At 39.8% G+C, this 17,957-nt stretch overlaps 1 protein-coding gene across 1 annotated transcript in view; it reads right to left on the bottom strand.

Annotated features, from left to right (window-relative positions):
- Positions 1-17,957, bottom strand: part of NCAPG2 (non-SMC condensin II complex subunit G2) — a 119,569-nt gene that overhangs the window by 43,990 nt on the left and 57,622 nt on the right. Inside the window, exons 11-16 of the mRNA XM_065399079.1 lie at positions 17,465-17,590; positions 16,273-16,452; positions 15,172-15,324; positions 4,569-4,791; positions 995-1,098; positions 391-564 (exon numbers count right to left, since the gene is read on the bottom strand). Coding sequence (XP_065255151.1) covers positions 391-564; positions 995-1,098; positions 4,569-4,791; positions 15,172-15,324; positions 16,273-16,452; positions 17,465-17,590 — 960 coding nt within the window. The remainder of the gene's footprint in view (positions 1-390; positions 565-994; positions 1,099-4,568; positions 4,792-15,171; positions 15,325-16,272; positions 16,453-17,464; positions 17,591-17,957) is intronic.

The following is a 17,957-nucleotide window of genomic DNA, read 5'->3' as shown; positions in this document are numbered from 1 at the left end:
GAAGACTCGGCACACCACTTCTGAAAGGTTGCCGACCCCTGATCTAGGATGATAATCAAAGGAGAACAAATAGTTATTTATTTGTTTCTGTTTCAATATTTAAAATTATAAGGGCTCATCTGCCAGACTCTGAAATTATAGAGCACTCTCTCTTGTTTAGGAAATTCCAAGGACCTCACTCTAGCCACTTTTTAGTTCATGGCATCATCCAGACACCGTATGAAAACACGACTGTGGAAAGACAGACAAGGGACATGCGCACATATGCCATGCAAGCACTAGAATTGAAAATAATTTAAAATTAAAAAACAAAAAATACAGGTTTCTAGGAAGTCATTCATCTGTATTTTAAATTTGCCACAATTTTTAACCTATGATATTAAAGTTTACCTTAAAAACTTTAAAATATTCTGGTAGTACAGAGGCAAACTTTCTGATTGTGTAACCTTTGGCTTCTTCATTGTGATCAAGTGCTTTGTGAATACTTCTCCAGAGAATGACAGTAATCTCCAGTAAACTTGCCATGGAAGCCACATCGTTTATTGACAACACATTATTTAGCATCTGAAATGCAAACATTTGGGGATTAAAATAGCTAACACTGTATAATATGAATGAAGATTAAAATTATGTGTCAAAAATCTTTTTCTGAACTCTTCATTTAACAAAGGAGCTATGTTTATTGTAGGGGGATGTGAATGCCACAATTCAGACTTAATCTGTGCATAAATACAGTCATTTTGATAGATCCATATTTGAATAAATACAATTGCAAAATCATTTCTACTACTGTATACTTAGAATAACCATCAGCATGAGACAAGCACCCATTTTAAGTATTCCTGGAATTCCTCCCAGTTTACTCCTGCTACTCGACCTTCTTGCCACTCTCTCACATCACAGTAGTGGCCTGATAGGAAGACAGGAAAAAGTGGCTATCCCTAGAGATCCCCATTTGTTCCCCTTATGGTCTCCCTCTTTCATGTTCACTTACACTTATATTCTCCTTTTCACTTTCTTCATCATCATCTTGATTTTCTTTTATTGCTCTCTGGATGCAGGCATTCAAGCAGCGCCGAATAGTGAGCATGAATTTAGCTAAATTTTAAAAGTAGATAATTTAGACAACCATTCCACTTAAGAACCCTTTATCAGCAACAGATATTACAGGTAATTATAAACATTATTTGGGGAAGTGGGAGATAAGAAGCAGACACAGCTAGTATATAAAATACCAATTCCATTAAAAGTAAGTTTAATATATTTAAATATGAAACACTTGTAGTTTAAGTACATAACTTAACACAAGAACGGACGTACCAGGTCAGACCAAAGGTCCATCTAGCCCAGTATCCTGTCTACCGACAGTGGCCAATGCCAGGTGCCCCAGAGGGAGTGGACCAACAGGCAATGATCAAGTGATCTCTCTCCTGCCATCCATCTCCATCCTCTGACAAACAGAGGCTAGGGACACCATTCCTTACCCGTCCTGGCTAATAGCCATTAATGGACTTAACCACCATGAATTTATCCAGTTCTCTTTTAAACGCTGTTATAGTCCTAGCCTTCACAACCTCCTCAGGTAAGGAGTTCCACAAGTTGACTGTGCGCTGCGTGAAGAAGAACTTCCTTGTATTTGTTTTAAACCTGCTGCCTATTAATTTCATTTGGTGACCCCTAGTTCTTGTATTATGGGAATAAGTAAATAACTTTTCCTTATCCACTTTCTCCACATCACTCATGATTTTATGTACCTCTATCATATCCCCCCTTAGTCTCCTCTTTTCCAAGCTGAAGAGTCGTAGCCTCTTTAATCTCTCCTCATATGGGACCCGTTCCAAACCCCTAATCACTTTAGTTGCCCTTTTCTGAACCTTTTCTAGTGCCAGTATAGCTTTTTTTAGATGAGAAGACCACATCTGTACGCAGTATTCGAGATGTGGGCGTACCATCCATTTATATAAGGGCAATAATATATTCTCTGTCTTATTCTCTATCCCCTTTTTAATGATCCCTAACATCCTGTTTGCTTTTTTGACTGCCTCTGCACACTGCGCGGACAGCTTCAGAGAACTATCCACGATGACTCCAAGATCTTTTTCCGGACTTTTTGTAGCTAAATTAGCCCCCATCATATTGTATGTATAGTTGGGGTTATTTTTTCCAATGTGCATTACTTTACATTTATCCACATTAAATTTCATTTGTCAATTTCAAGTAATTATCACCCTTTCTGATCCAATAATTGAAAACAAAACAAAAAATACAAAGTCCCCTCGTGTGGTATTTTTCTCCAGAGAAAAGATCACAGGAAGCTACTGAATTTATTTGGAATGGCTATTACTTCAATGGACTAGTCTCAAAACATGATGGCTCTCTGTGACATGGAGGCGCCTTTGCAAAGGGTCCCCTGTTATTTGCAAACTCTCACCTCAGAGCTAAGACACTCACTGCACCAAACTCTGTCTTACAGGAGATTTATCCATAATGAGTAACATATAAGGTATCTACAGAAAACTCCTGGTCAAGACTCAATCATTGAGAGATGTATGTATGGATGGATAATATTTAAAGAATAATGTATTTATACTGAAAGTATGCTTTATGGACTTGAAGTAAAAATTGAGCCTGGTCCACACTAGAAGAGTAGGTTGTTGAGTTACGGTGGTTAGGGTGTGAAAAATCCACACCAGAGTGGCATTGTTAAACCAACCTAACCCCTCAGTGCAGACTGCACTAGGTCAATGGAAAAATTCTTCTATTGACCTAGCTACTTTCTCTTGGGGAAATGGATTACCTAGGATGATGGGTAGCATTTTAAATGTAGATGTACCCTAAGTCATCCAGGTAGTGTGACTTGGTGAAGATCCATTCAAGGAAGAGGGAGCTGTCACTCAGAAAAGCTCTATTATCTACCCTTGCAAATAAGAACAATGGAAAGCCATCAAAGACAGCAGCAAACAATATAAACCACTTGGTGGTGACAAGGAACATTATAGCAGGCGGAAGATCACCCTGGTTGTGAATAAAGACAAAAGACTGTTTCAATATCACCAAGTGTAAGGAAACAACAAGGAGTCTGGTGGCACCTCAAAGACTAACAGATTTATTTGGGCATAAGCTTTCGTGGGTAAAAACCTCACTTCTTCAGATTGAGGTTTTTACCCACGAAAGCTTATGCCCAAATAAATCTGTTAGTTTTTAAGGAGCCACCAGACTCCTTGTTGTTTTTGTAGATACAGACTAACACGGCTACCCCCTGATAAGTGTAAGGAAAGGTTCTGTATCCATTGAAGAAATCCTTTAAGGAGCAGGGGACTTTCATGAATGTTTGGATCCTGATTCTTGTGAAACCAGCCAGCTCTCCACAGGGCTGAACTTTCTGGAGGTAGGAAGCCTACTTTATTATATAGGAAAGGTAACTATTGACAAGAGTAGACCTAGGTTCACATTTTATGATTTTGTTTTGTGTTGTTCCCATCACTTTCTCACTTCTCATTACATCTTTATTCTTTCTTAAACAAATCTACTTTTGTTTTATTGTAAGTGCTTACAAGTGCTGTGTGGTTTACAGGAACAATGGTTTAAGATAAAACTGGTAATCTGGGGTACACTGCACCTTTGGAGGCTGATGATCTGGAATTTCTGTGAATAACCAATGTCAGGGGCTTGATATCAAAAAGGATTAATTCCAAGGGACTCAGGGTGCACCTATTGATAACCTACAATGTGAAGTTAAGGCTGGCATAGTCCGGAGAAGATTGGTCAAGTGGCTGAAAGTCTGGTTGGTGTCAGGGAGAGGACTCCCTCTCCCTGGAGGAGGGAGTAAAAGTGACTGGGTCTTATGTGCCCTGAGAACCATCACTCCCCCTTAGACATAAATCCACAATATTTATAGAACACATAATTAGGCTAAAAAAACAACAAGGAGTCTTGTGGCACCTTAAAGACTAACTGATTTATTTGGGCATAAGCTTTCGTGGGTAAAAACCTCACTTCTTCGGTGCATCCGAAGAAGTGAGGTTTTTACCCACGAAAGCTTATGCCCAAATAAATCTGTTAGTCTTTAAGGTGCCACCAGACTCCTTGTTGGTTTTGTAGATACAGACTAACATGACTACCCCCTGATACTTGACATAATTAGGCTACTATCTTTGAAATCTCTCAGTGTCCACACAATCACCCTCATCTCTAGAATGCATGTGTAAGGATTGTTCTTTTGGTGACCAGATGTCTTGAGCATGGAATCACTCTGTGCAGATTCTTTATTTCTTTCTGACATTAGCAAGTTCTGGAAATAAAACCACTCTCCTGGTTTGCTTGCTGGCATGGATTCAATAGCATTCTTTGCTAGAAAGAAAAACTTCCTGCAATGTATCTCCCTGATACTGCTGGTCGAAGAACATTTTCAATTAGGGAAATCTGGAAGAATTTTTCAGAAGAGACTTTTGTAGAGAGTCAGCCACTTGACAATACTGAAGGCCCCCAAGTATTGGAGACAAATTAAGTGTTAAACAAGTAATATAAAATTGACATTTCCAGGACTCTTGTAGTGTCCAATACTTTACCTATGTTGGTGGGAGCAGTATACTCATAAGCATACCGATAGAATTTTCTGGCTGCTGCTGGATTCATCTGGATTAGCGTAACACAGCGTTCACACCATACCTCCTCAGGTTGATTAACAGGCAAGAAAGAGTTGAATAGGAGATTTACTAAGCGGCGTGACACAGGACGTGAATCAACTTCAAGGCGAGTCAGAAGATGCTCCATGGGACACATTTTCCAGAACTTTTTTTTTTTTTTTTTTTAAAGTGAGAAGGGGAGGCAGTTAAAGGGGCAACAGAAGAAGGGAAAGAGAAACAAGATATTACAATTTTTTTTGTTAAGAGTACTTTCTGCACCAAAACATTGACTCTGAACAAAACTAAAATGTATTGTTTAAAGTACAATACTAAAATCCATAGCGCTATATAGCACCAGTACTATAGCATTATTCAGGTGCAATATAGCATATCAAGTGTATTAGTCAAATTTCAACTCACGCAATTACAATCCGGTGTACCTGAAATTCTTTACGCAGTTCAGTTTGATAAGGAAGAATTTCTTATTTTCAAAGTATTACTACTGCAGGTATCACTGCAAAAACTATTATTCAGGATTCTTACTCATGTCTCACATTCCCAACTTCAGAGAGGATAGAATTCCCTACCTATGAAAATTTTAGGTTCTGAGGCAGCTGTAAGGGTGACTATGCACAAGCTCCCTTCCAGATATACCCACCAAAGGTTAGCCCATGCCATCAGCTGCCACCACCTCAGTCCTGTCTCAATTACTGCATTGCAGACATGGAATGCAGAAAGTAAATTCTTAGTTATGGAATAGTAATGCTACTACTCTACGTCTGTCATTTTTGTGGCAAGGTCTTGAATTAATTAGGTCTATGCTTTTAGATATGGGATTTCAAAAAAGTTTTGCAATTGTTATTAGGCACTGAAAAATATTCTTCCTTCTGGCTCACTGATTACAGCAGTATTCCCCTTGTGGTTACAAAATACGGTGTTACTGCATGCAGCTCAATAGATCAGCCTCTTCTAATAATCACTTTACTAACAACAGCTTATTCAAACCATATTTTCCAACATCCAAGACTTAACAAAAGTACACATTTCCTATTTAAAAATGGTTATTAACCTTTCGTAACTGTTGTTCCTAGACGTGTGTTGCACATGTCCATTCCAGGTGTGCGTGCACCCTGTGCACAGATGTTAGAAATTTTTTCCTCAGTGGTACCCATCAGGGCAGCTTAAGCACTTTCTTCTGCCATGCACCAGTGCCAGTATGAAGGGCCCACCCACCCCTGAGCTCCCTCAGTTCCTTCTTGCTGGACCACCCCGAAGCAAAGGGCTAGGAGGGTGGGTCGTGGAATGGACATGTACAACACATCTCTAAGAACAACAGTTATGAAAGGTTTCAGAGGGATAGCCGTGTTAGTCTGTTTCAGCAAAAACAACGAGGAGTCTTGTGGCACCTTAAAGGCTAACAAATTTATTAGAGCATAAGCTTTCGTGAAAGGCTAGAAACAATTTTTGCTTTGAGTGATTGCACATGTATATTCCACTCGGTGACTCACAAGGCATAATGTACAATGAGTTCATGTACACATAGACTGGAGTACAATTTGTCCAAATTTAGCATCATTTCTGGAGTACAGAGTACTGGCATAATAGGATGCAAAGGTATGAACTGAAAACTAGACTGCCACTCTACAAATGTCCTGGATTCCGACTTGAGCAAGGAACACTGTAGAGACTGCCTGTCATATCATGGAATGTGCGGTCAGTCTGCCCCGCAGGGAAATGCCTGCCAGATCATAACAAACATGAAGGCAGAAAGTTATCCAAAACATAATTCTTTGTCAAGAGACAGGATGATCCTTCATTCTGTCTGCTAAGGCCACCAATAGCTGGGTTGACAAACAAAACGCTTTAGTCCTCCCTACATAGGATGCCAACACTCTTCTGACATTTAAGGTGTGCAAACGTTGCTCCTCTATTGGCACGCAGTTTGGGGTAAAATGTAGGAAAGTAAATTGACTGGTTAATATGAAAATTAAATACCACTTTTGAGAGAAATCTTGGATGAGGGCACAAGTACACCTTATCCTTAAAAGAGTATTGTATAAGGTGGTTCGGATGTCAGAGCACACAATTTGGCTACCTTCCTGTCTGAAGCAATAGCTACCAGGAAAGCCACCTTTAGAGATAGGTGCAGTAAGGAACATGTTGGTAGAGGCTCAAATGGTGGCCCCATGAGCTTTGACAAATCTAAAGTTCAAGTTCTGGTGGGGATAGGTTCCCTTATTTGAGGGTACAACTTTTCCAGTCCCTTCACAAATCTGATTGTTATATCATTAGAAAATATAGAACGGTTATCCACATAGGGATGGAAAACTGATATTGCTGCCAAAATCATTTGGTAGAAGATTTCTTTGATAGAAGAACCATTAACTACTGCTGTTTTAGATACAATAAATAGTCCAGAATATGCTGGACAGAGGACTGCATTGGCGAGACTCCAAACTGACAAGACCAGACAGAAAAAGGCCTCCATTTTGACATGTAAGCAGCTCTGGAAGAGGGCTTTCTAACTGTTTCTAACAGGACATGGTGAACTTGCTTCAAGCTAGACTCCCCCTAGGACTTGGCCATGGAGCCTCCAGGCTGTTAAATGAAGGGCCACAGGTTTGGGTGGAGCAGCTGACCATTATCTTTGGAGATCAAGTCCAGGTGCAACAGGAGCGAAATTGGAGTTGCAACTGACAGATCCAATACAATGGCGAACCAGTGCATCAAAGCTACTCCGGGGCTATTAACATAACTTGGACCTGGTCCTGCTTGTTCTTTAGCAGGACTCTGTGTAGGAATGGGATTGGGGGAAAAGCATAGTAGATCTTATTTGTCCAGGGTAGCAGGAAACCATCTGCAATGGAACCAGAGCTGTGCCCTTGTAGGGAGCAATATTGTTGGCATTTCCTGTTGGCCTTGTTTGCAAATAGGTCTATCTGGAAAATTGGGAAAACTGTCTGGCTGCATTTGGGCAGAGAAACCACTCATGACCATTTGTAAATAATCTGGTTAGGTGGTCCACCAGCTCATTCTGCATCCCTGGAAGGTAAGGAGCTTCGAGACTGATTGAATCGGCAATGAAAAAGTTCCATAGGTGAATTGCCTCCTGACAAAGAAGGGACAAGCGGGTTCCCCCTGCCTGTTGAGGTAAAACATTGCCACAGCAGTGTCTGAGAGACCAAATAAGCTTTTGGCCTTGACATGTGGTAGGAAGGCCTGACAGGCGAGGCAGACAGCCCTTAGCTCTCTGACACTAATGTGAAGAGAGAGATTCCTTGAGGCCCACAAACTTTGAGTTCGGAGGGCATCCAGATAAGCTCCCACACCAGGACAGATACATCCATCACCAGTGTCAGTAAAGGCTCGGGGCAGACAAAGGGAACGCCCACACAAACACTGAGTGGGTTTGTCCACCTATCTAGCAAAGTCGGTACCTGTGAAGGCATAGTGAGCAGAGTGTTCAGATAGTGCTAACTTGGTGAATAAACGGAGGCCAGACAACTTTGATGAGTCATGATTTGCAGCCTGGCATGTTGGACTACATATGTGTATAAAGTCATACAGGAGTCTCAGACAGTTTTGAGCTGATGTGATTGGGTGAATGTTAAGGTCTGCCACAAGAGAATGATTTGTTTGAAATCTTGTGTCTGAGAGGAAAGCTCTGGCTTGAACAGAGTCCAGCGGTCCTCCTATAAAAACCCTATTCTCTGCACTGGACAAAGGAAAGACTGATCAACTTAGACAAACAGACCTAGAGCTCTGAAGGATGATAGGATGAGTTGAACGCAGGAGAGAACCTGAGCCCTGGACCAGCCCTTAACTAGCCAGTCATCCAGGTAAGGTAGAGCTGTACTCCTAGTCTCCTCAGAAACACCGCTACCAGACATATTTTGTGAAAACCCAAGACGCTGCTGACAGGCCAAAAGGCAGCACAATGAACTGATAATGAAAGTGATTCACTATGAACCTGAAAAACTTTGTGACCTTGATAAAATGCCATGAAAGTAGTCCTCTCTTAAATTGAGGGCAGCATACCCATCTCCAAGATACAGGTATAGAATAATAGAAGGCTGGAAGGCAAAGTGACCGCGTGAAACTATCTTTTTGAGGTATTTGTTGGTGCAGGTCTAAAGTTGGTCTGAGACCTCCCTTTGGTTTCAGGATTAGGAAATAACAGGAATAGAACTCTTTTCCTCGGTGACACTGAGGAACCTCTTCTATGGCTCCCACCTGAAGGAGAGACTGAACCTCCTGTTGTAGGAGCTCCTCCTGAGTGGCCCCTGCAGAGAGACAGGGCAGGAGTGTTGGGTAGAAATAAATTGGAGGGTATATCCCACTTCCACAGTGCTTAATACCCATCAGTCTGAGCTAATCCAGGACCAAGCACTGGGGAAGTGGGAAAGGCAGTTTGCAAGTGTGGGGGAAATGGAAACTGGCATGGCGAGCTTGAGCATCCTATCAAAATGCCTATTTAGCATCCCCAGGTGTCTAGATGGACTAGACCGTGATGCAGAGGCAGAAGGAGAAAGAGGTCTATATCTACAACCCCTACTCATTTTTTCTCTGCAGATCCTGGCAAGAAGCAAGGGCAAAGTAATAGTGGGTCTGCTGTGGATGTAAGTGCTAACTGGATGGGACTGGAGTATACACCCACAAAAACTTTAGAGTTGCCATAAAGTCCAAATGGTGTCGGAATCCAGTATCAAGTCAGAGAAGGACACTGAGCAGTCAACGTTGCAGGCTTCCCCTTTGTTGGTACTGATGCAATGGAGGTTGACATGGTACCGAGCGCTGCACCACCTCTGTCTGCTGGTACCGAGAGCACAGTCTCCTGCACTGTCAGAGAAACTGGCACTGAAAGGCTCAGCAGATCTCTTGCTACCACAAATAACTCCAGTGTGGTCACTACCGAGATGGTCTCAGAATGGCATGGTGCCACAGTTGTAGAAGGCGCTCCCTCAGGCTTCAGACGTGACTGCAACTGCCTTGATGCGGCAATCAATGATGCCAGCTTCTGTGGTGCCACAGAAGAGCAGTGCTTATGTTTTGGCTTCGCTCTATTCTTACCCCCATGCCCGGCAACCTTCCCCTCTCAGTGGTCTGCTTAAGACGTCTTATGTCTCTTTCTAGGCAGATGGTGCACTGGGACTCAGGCAGCATAGAAGGTGCACTCCTAACAAAAGCTGAAGCACTCAGTGCAGAGTCTGACTGACCGGGCTCTGACAGAGGACTTAAGGCGGCCTCAATGAGCAAAAACTTTAGCTGGCCTTCTCTGTCTTTCCTTGTCCAATGCTTAAAGTCTCTGCAGTTCTGATAATGATCCTGAATATGAACTTCTCCTAAACATTTCAAGCAGCTTGAGTGTGGATAGCTCATGGGCATTGGCCTAGTGCAAGAGATGCAGGATGAAGAGATGAAGCCCAGTGATCAAGGCTCCCACAGTACCAAGTAACAGACAAAAACCGCCAATTGAGCCAAAAAAGAAAACTTACACTAAGTACTAAACCAATAAATCTAGAAAACTATGTACAATTAATTTACAATGAACACACAGAGCACTGGCTAAGACAAGACAAGCGATTCCAATGACTCACAAGCTGAAGGAACTGATGAAGCTTGGGGCAGCTGGGCCCTTTATACCACAATGTGGCAGCAAAGGATGCTCAAGCCACCCGATGGGTACCACTGAGTGAAAATTTTCTGACGACTATAAGCACGAATATTAAGAGTAGAATGGACATGTGCAATCTCTCGAAGAAGAAATGTAACTAATGACAAAACATGTAAAAGTATCAATATTAAACAGTCTGTTTTAAAATAACACCACCACATCCATCTATTTTAACCAAACAAAGGCACGTAAATAGATTTTGGAAAAAAATTAAATTTAGTGCACATGCAGAGTGAGAAAGCTTAGCTCAGATTGGTCTGATGTGAAAAGCAGGATTACACATTCCCTTTTGGAAAAACATTTTACACAACATTTCAAGCTCAGGAAGCCACCATGTCAATGGAGAGGCATCTTAATTAACTCAACCTACTGGAAATAAAACTAATAGCAATCTATTGCTATAGTTCATCTCTGCTTAAAATTTTAGAATACTTCAAACAATACAACTCTACATGCAAACTTAATCACTATATCAATTTTTTTTTAAATAAATACTCAGACCACACAGGGAACATTTCCAGAAACCTAAATCATAATATTCCAATAAGAATTTAGTATTGCATGGCGGTTTCTTTCCCTCGCAAATCTTTTTATACTAAACAAAATAAAGCCTAATCTAACCTACAATAAAAGTAGGTGTCTGCACTATGTACAGAGAACAATAGGAATGGAGGACAGGGTTGTTGTCCCCCTCCCCCCCCCCCTTACAAGAGACTCTTCTCATGGATATTTGCATGGTACTTTCATATAATGCTTCCATGAACCTTGTATGTTTTACATAATATTAGGGGAGCCTAGAAAAACTAGTAACAAGACCAGAAAGTAAAATGAGATTTAACTTGTGAAGGTGCAAATTAATACATCTGGAAAACAGTCACAAAACACAGTATTCAGTGGCCATGAAAACAACCGCATATTGCCAATGATCTTCCACAATGAGGACTGCGGATCTTTGGAATTACCCACTGCAATATGGCTATACCATTCATTAAGGCCTAAGTAATTAATTGAATGTGAATACCTAGGAATTCTACTACTTCAATTTCCACACAGAAAACATTAAATGGGCACTCAGATCAGAAATGCAACAGCTACGGTTCCATGTACAACCTTAATTCTTTTCTTTTTGCCTGTGCATTAGGGTAGTGTGTAATCATGGAATCAAATTATTTCACAAATAATAGAAGAACAAAAGTATGCAGTGATTTGAATGCTTTGCATTCCTCTTTAGAATTTGTCTAAAGGCAACAACTTCAGGTTTCATTTCAGATCAAACTGAAAACTAATTTTTTTTAAAAAGTGTGACAAACCAAAAAGTCTTAAAAAACTTGATTTGGGTCAAAATGAAATAGCATATAGTTGGAAACCTCTCCCCTCACCACCCACTAATAAAGACAAAGTGCAAAAATGGCTGAGAGTTACAAACTACTGATGAAAGGAGGGCTGGCAGTGAACTTAATTTTTATAGCTTTTCATTTTTTTAAATACAATCATATTACTAGGGGAAACCCTTTTTCTGTTATCAATCTACTGGAGACTACTTTTTCCTAGTGGAAAAATTAGTTGCATAAACTTTACTTAAGTTATTTTAATTAAACAGAAAAGGCTACATTAAAAGACCATTATGCTTGCTAAGTCAAGCACTCAAAAGTTAGTAAATGACAGAATTAAGGTTGCCTGTGCACTATGGCACAGTCTTTAATTACAGGATAACATACTATTTTTTCTACAGCACCCTGTCTCCATCTGTGCACAGGATGGATGGTGCTCACTTAGTGAGTAATTATTTGACATTTTGTTTTCTCCTCATTGTTCAGTATGTGTAGAGCCCTGTTAAATTCTTTTTTCTTTTCAATAATTTTTCAGAAATTTTGTTTTATCTCCTGGGAGGGGGATAAAACAAAATAAAACGAACATTGCAGAAAAATTCCCAGGGAGGGAAAAGGGCATGGAGAGCAAGCCTGCTTCAGTCTAATGAAGAAGGAAGGTCCTAAGGGACAGTGCTGGAGAGTGAGACCACCCTGCATTCACCCTGCAGCAGTGGCTCTGCATGTAGTGCCCTAGCACATGAAGTCGCAGAACTGCTCAGTTTTGGCCCAGTTGCCCCTCTGTTATCATGACGGAGGAGTGGCCAGGCTAAACCTAAGCAGCACTGTGACCCCGTGCACCAGTTTTTTTTAGTTTTATGGTGTTTTATTTTGTGTTATTTCGCATTTGCAAAAAATAGGTGGCTCTAAATATGTGGCTCCAGGCTTTACTTACCACACACTATTCAAACCCTGCCCAGAAGGCAGAATTATTGATCTCCTCATAGACTTTTTCTATGGTACCCATTACAGTATTTCTTCACAAACATTAATATTCTATTTTCACACTATCCCTCTGAAATGAGAGGGTAGGATCATCCACATTGTATAGATGGGGAACTGAAGCAGAGAGAGATTAAGGTCAAAAGTACCCACTAATTTTCTGTGCCCAATTTGAAAAACTTAGGACTTGATTTTTTGAGAATACATAGCATAATACAGCAATTATTATGTCCAAAGCATGACTTCAGTTGAAGTCAATAGGAGCTCTGAGTGTTCAATACTTCTGCAAGTGATACCCCAGGGTCTCAAGACAGGCACCCAGAAAATGAGGAACACAATTATTAGTGGCTATCTCTGAAAAATTTGGTTAAGTGACTTCCTACCATCATATATGAACTCTGTGGCAGAAGCCTGAATAGAACCCAATTCTCCAGCATTCATCAGCTGCCTCAACTGTGAGACCAACTTTCTCTTTCTGAAATGCCCTGCCTCATTCACTACACACCCTCCATCTTCTGCAACAAATGAGGCAGGAGTCCTACAGACAACAGCCTGTTTTACTACACAACTTGATTGATCCGGTGGAGGGAAAAAAAGCGAACATGTAATTAAGGACCGATATAATGCACAGGCAAGCTTAATTCTGGCATTTCCTAGTGTGCTTGACTTAATAATGTTCTTTTAATATTGCTTTTTTAATAAGGCTAGGAAGTTGCACACAAAAAACCTAAAAACACCCAAACAAATTCTATCATGTGCCAACATATTAACACCTATAGATCAGACAGGCTCCCAATTCTCAGTTCCAGCGCCTGGATCTGGCACAGCCTGGAGCAACCAGGAACTGCAATTGCAGGGGAAGTCCTGCTCAATCAGCTGAAGTTCTGGGCTGCAGCACATTCTTAATAGGCAACTTTAATAATAGGCAGTGCTATGAGCCCCCATCCTTTCATGTATTTATACCTGCTCCTGTATTTTTCACTTCATACATCTGATGAAGTGGGTTCTAGCCCAAAAAAGCTTATGCCCAAATAAATTTGTTTATCTCTAAGGTGCCACAAGGACTCCTCGGTTTTTTTGCTGATACAGACTAACATGGCTACACTGAAACCTGTAATAAAATGAACGATTCATACTCTAATAGCAATAACCATGTCAGCATGGACACTTGTATTAGAGGATATTGATGCATTTTTAGGATGGCTGAACCTCATACCTCTTGATAAACCTAAAGTATGTGCCAGTGCATGACCACTGTGGATTTTCATATTGGAAACTAAAATAATACAGCCCCATTCCCAGAAATTGCTGCTCTTGGCCCAAGATACATGTTGACATGAAATTTGAAATTTGCTGCCTTTTCAAATCTCAAAATCTTATTAAAATTTAAAATATGAAGAAAAGCATTTTGATAGATGAGATTTGCAAACAAGTTTAGAATCACATCCTCTGAGACTAGTATTAGAGTAATGAGACATGCACAAACTTCCAAGACACCAGTGCTAAAGCACTAATATCGTAATCAGTTTGTGTCAGATGGGTAAGATTTGCACTGAGGCTTAACTTGCAGTATCAGCACAAGCATTAGTATCACAGTGATCTTTCTGCCACTCCATGCTAGCTTTACTGAAGAGAGAACAATCAGGAAATCCTGCTTTGGCATCAGTATTTTCGTTAGACCCAGGCTTCACAAGCTTTTTCAGAGTGGGATCTATCTCAGAGGTGACCACCTCCTCTATTTGGAACTCTGCAGCCTCACTGTAGCAACTATTGAACTGCTTTACCTTTTCTTTAAAAAAGGATAATTTTATTTCATCTCCCCATCCCATCTCTTTCATTTCTCTCCCCTCCATGTTTCCTTATACATTATTCTCTGTGACTTGTTTCCCTTCTTCTCTGATCTCATGGACATTCTTTCTCCAGTAGTGGCTTTCCCCCATAAGCAGCTTCTGTTTTTACTTCTGCCAGTTCTGGTCCCAGAGGGCTGATTCCGTATCCTCTCTTTTTCTTAAGTAGCTACTGGCCCAACAGAAAAAGGCAAGAGCTGAAACTCTTCTTGTTATTAAAAAAGGAACTGAGAGGTACTAATCAAGAATACACTAAAGTTACTAAGAATCTAAGAGGAAAAAATTAACTTGTTATATGGAAAGTTTGATCCTCATTTGAGGTAACAAAAATTCTGATGCAGTAATCTCCTGACGTGGCAGTATTTCCTAGTGATGCCCCCGTTTCCATTGAAACAATCATGGAGAGGCAGGAAGATTACAGGACACTAGATTTAGTCTCATAGTACTTAAGAATCTAGACAACCATAACATTAACTTAATTTTCAAATATATAGCAGGAAATGCTTAAATACCACTATCCAGGATTTTACATCTCAAACCTTTAATGGGACATACATGACCAATAAAACAATTTCCTGCAAGTCTCTGCAAATTATTGGTTAAGTATTCTAATAACTGATTGACTGTGGTATTGATACATATACATCTTTCAGAATAAATTGCCTTGTTCTGTTTACATCTCCCATGTGCTGCCTACCAAGTCCTAATCATCCTACCTTAGCAGCCCTGACAGCCTTAATTTTCAGCAGCATATCAACAAACGCCACTCGCACTTTCTCAGAATTGTCATGGAGACTGTATTTTACTGTTGGCAGGAGCTGTTCCAATAATGGGTGGCTTAGTTTGTTGTCCAAAATTATAGGCAGACACTGCAACAGAAATATCACACTGAATAAAAAAAACAAAAATAGCAGACATACAAAAACTATACTAAAATTATTAAAATTACTAAACTTAAGGCTAAATATGGTGGCAGATGTTTCATTTACGTATTTTTTTCTATAATTATCTTTTAAAAGAAAGTATTAAAGAGCAACTCAAAATCTCTTATTAATGCCTTTCATTTCAGATGAAGTGGTTTTACACTGTAAGATCTTCTGACCTGAGGCAGTGTTTTTGTTCATCTCTTGTACTCGAGGAATACATGTTTATGCCCAGGAAGTCAATCTTTCTGACATTTGTTAGATGGAGTTGACCAATCAATCCTGGTATACTGAACAACTATCTGGGGAACAGCCTTCCCCTACACACAGACAGTAATATATGCATCCAACCATGGGAAGACTGACCATGGGGTACAAAACACAACACTTAAACGCAGTCTTTTTTTTCCGGGTCTCTCTCTCTGGGTCACATATGATGCCTTGGAACCAAGCTGGAAACATTTTCTACACAGTTGTGTGATTAAGTATAAAGTTTTAGTGATTTACAATTATCTGAACAAGAAAGTCTGGTCAAAATACTAAACCAAGAGCATGAAGAGGAGGTCTTTCCACCTTCAGATAGCCAGAGAGAGGAATTGAGGTGGTCAGGGATCACACAGCTACTCAAACTCAGCTCTAAATGTTTGGTGCCACAAGGGGTTGCTTGTTCATTCCCAGAAGGCATTTTTTCTAGAAGGTTTGCAAAACTTAAATACCAGGAAGTACATCTCAAGGGAAATTATGCAAAGACCAACTCGGAGAAAAATCAAAAGGTTTTATAAAAAGCACGCCTTCTACTGAAGTTGACCCTTAATAACCTCTGTCACATGCTTCAAGGAAAACCTAAAAATTTACTATCAATACAAGTTTTTAAAGTCTGCATATTAAACTTACCTTAAAAACAGAACAACGAACATCAGCTGAAGTTACATCAAAAGCCAGATCTCCAATTAGTTTTTTTAAAAGCTCAGCAAGGATGGTTGCAGGAATCATGTCCCAGTATTTGGATGTTATTTTACTAACACCAAGTACCCCTGTAGAGCGGACCAATGGTTGAGGATCTTCTAAAAGACTCTATAAACAAAGAAGAAGAGGAAACAAATTTCATGTATGCATCGTCATGCTGTCTGTTGGTATTTAAAATAAGAAAAAAATCATCGCTATTAGCATTTAACCAAACCATACAAGATGCGATAGTATGAAATATTTCCATATCTGGAATATTCTCCAAATGAGTGTTTATTGCTATTATTAAATAATTTTTAGTTAGAAAACAAAAGTAAGATAAAAATATTGGCGATGATTTTCAAAAACATCACCCTAAAGTTAGGCTCTTAGAGTAGAATTTTCAAAAGTGAAAGTCAATGAGACTTGTGCATGAAAGTCACTTAAACAATTGAAAATCTCACCCCTAAGGTTCATCTTTATGCACCTAATTGTCAAGTCTTACTGTTTGAGAGGGAATGACCTTAAAACCTGGAATTTCCAGGAATCTTCAGTGATCAAATATTTATTCTTGTGAATACAACAATAAGTTTTCCCAAACAGAATAGAACACTGCTTTAGGAATAAACTGGCCAGCCCTCATGTTTCTAATTCATTATTTTAATTCTTAACTCCCCCATACTTCTGTTTAGATACTCCATCATAGGAGCTGCAGATATTTAATATTAGGCATTCATTGTAGAACCACAAAGTCAAGTAATCAAGTGTAGAGCCCTTCTCACCCATTGTATCCTAAGTAAATAGGATATGAATGTATGTAACCAGTGTCATCTGGCTTTCCTAAGCTCTCTCTCAGTTTTTTGAACCATACTTGTAGCTCAATTAATGTAAACCCAGACCCCCACTTCATTAGCATTTAGGCCCCTTTCCAAAACGTTGCTATTCCACCAGAAATCAGAGAGTGCACAAGATTAAAGGAATTTAATTGCATATTTCTGCACTCTTTCCTGTGGGTAATATTCTCAATCCCCTTACGCCATTAATTGCAGTACATGCATTTCAAATGGTCTTACTGCCAAGTAAATTTTGCCAAATATTTAACTTAACATTTTGTTTTCACGTTGTCTTCATGAAAACTTACGAAAAGTTCTTCAAACTGTTTCTGAATTTCATTATCCATATCCTCATTATTAAAATGGGGATCACGAATAGGAAATGCTTCAACAAACAATAATGCTGCATTTGATCGAACTTCTGAGTTTCTGGCCTGTTACAAAGGAGAAGAAAAGAAATTGTTCATAAATTGATACTCTTTATTAAAACTTATTTGACAAATATTCTTCAAATCACCATTATCAGTTTTGTACTTCTAATCAAGTAGGAATTCTAATAAAGTAATTGGATTAAACATAATTTATAACAACTTCTACATCTCACAGTTCAAAGTTCTGCCCAACCAGTAAATTCTAGGTTAGCTGTAAATTGAGTTCTCAGAGCATATTGGCTTCAAAGACGCAGAGGATTCACACTTGGAGGAGTGCCATCTTGTTTTGGCCTAGAATAGTTAAAGTCAGTTAGCACTGCTACAGGCCTTCAAACATATGCTCTGTGGTAGAGAGGCTGCAGCTATAAAA

The sequence above is a fragment of the Emys orbicularis genome, chromosome 2 (assembly GCF_028017835.1).
Source record: "Emys orbicularis isolate rEmyOrb1 chromosome 2, rEmyOrb1.hap1, whole genome shotgun sequence".
NCBI lineage: Eukaryota > Metazoa > Chordata > Testudines > Emydidae > Emys > Emys orbicularis.
Note: the sequence above shows the minus strand (reverse complement) of the source record. Positions and strands in the feature narration are given on the sequence as shown.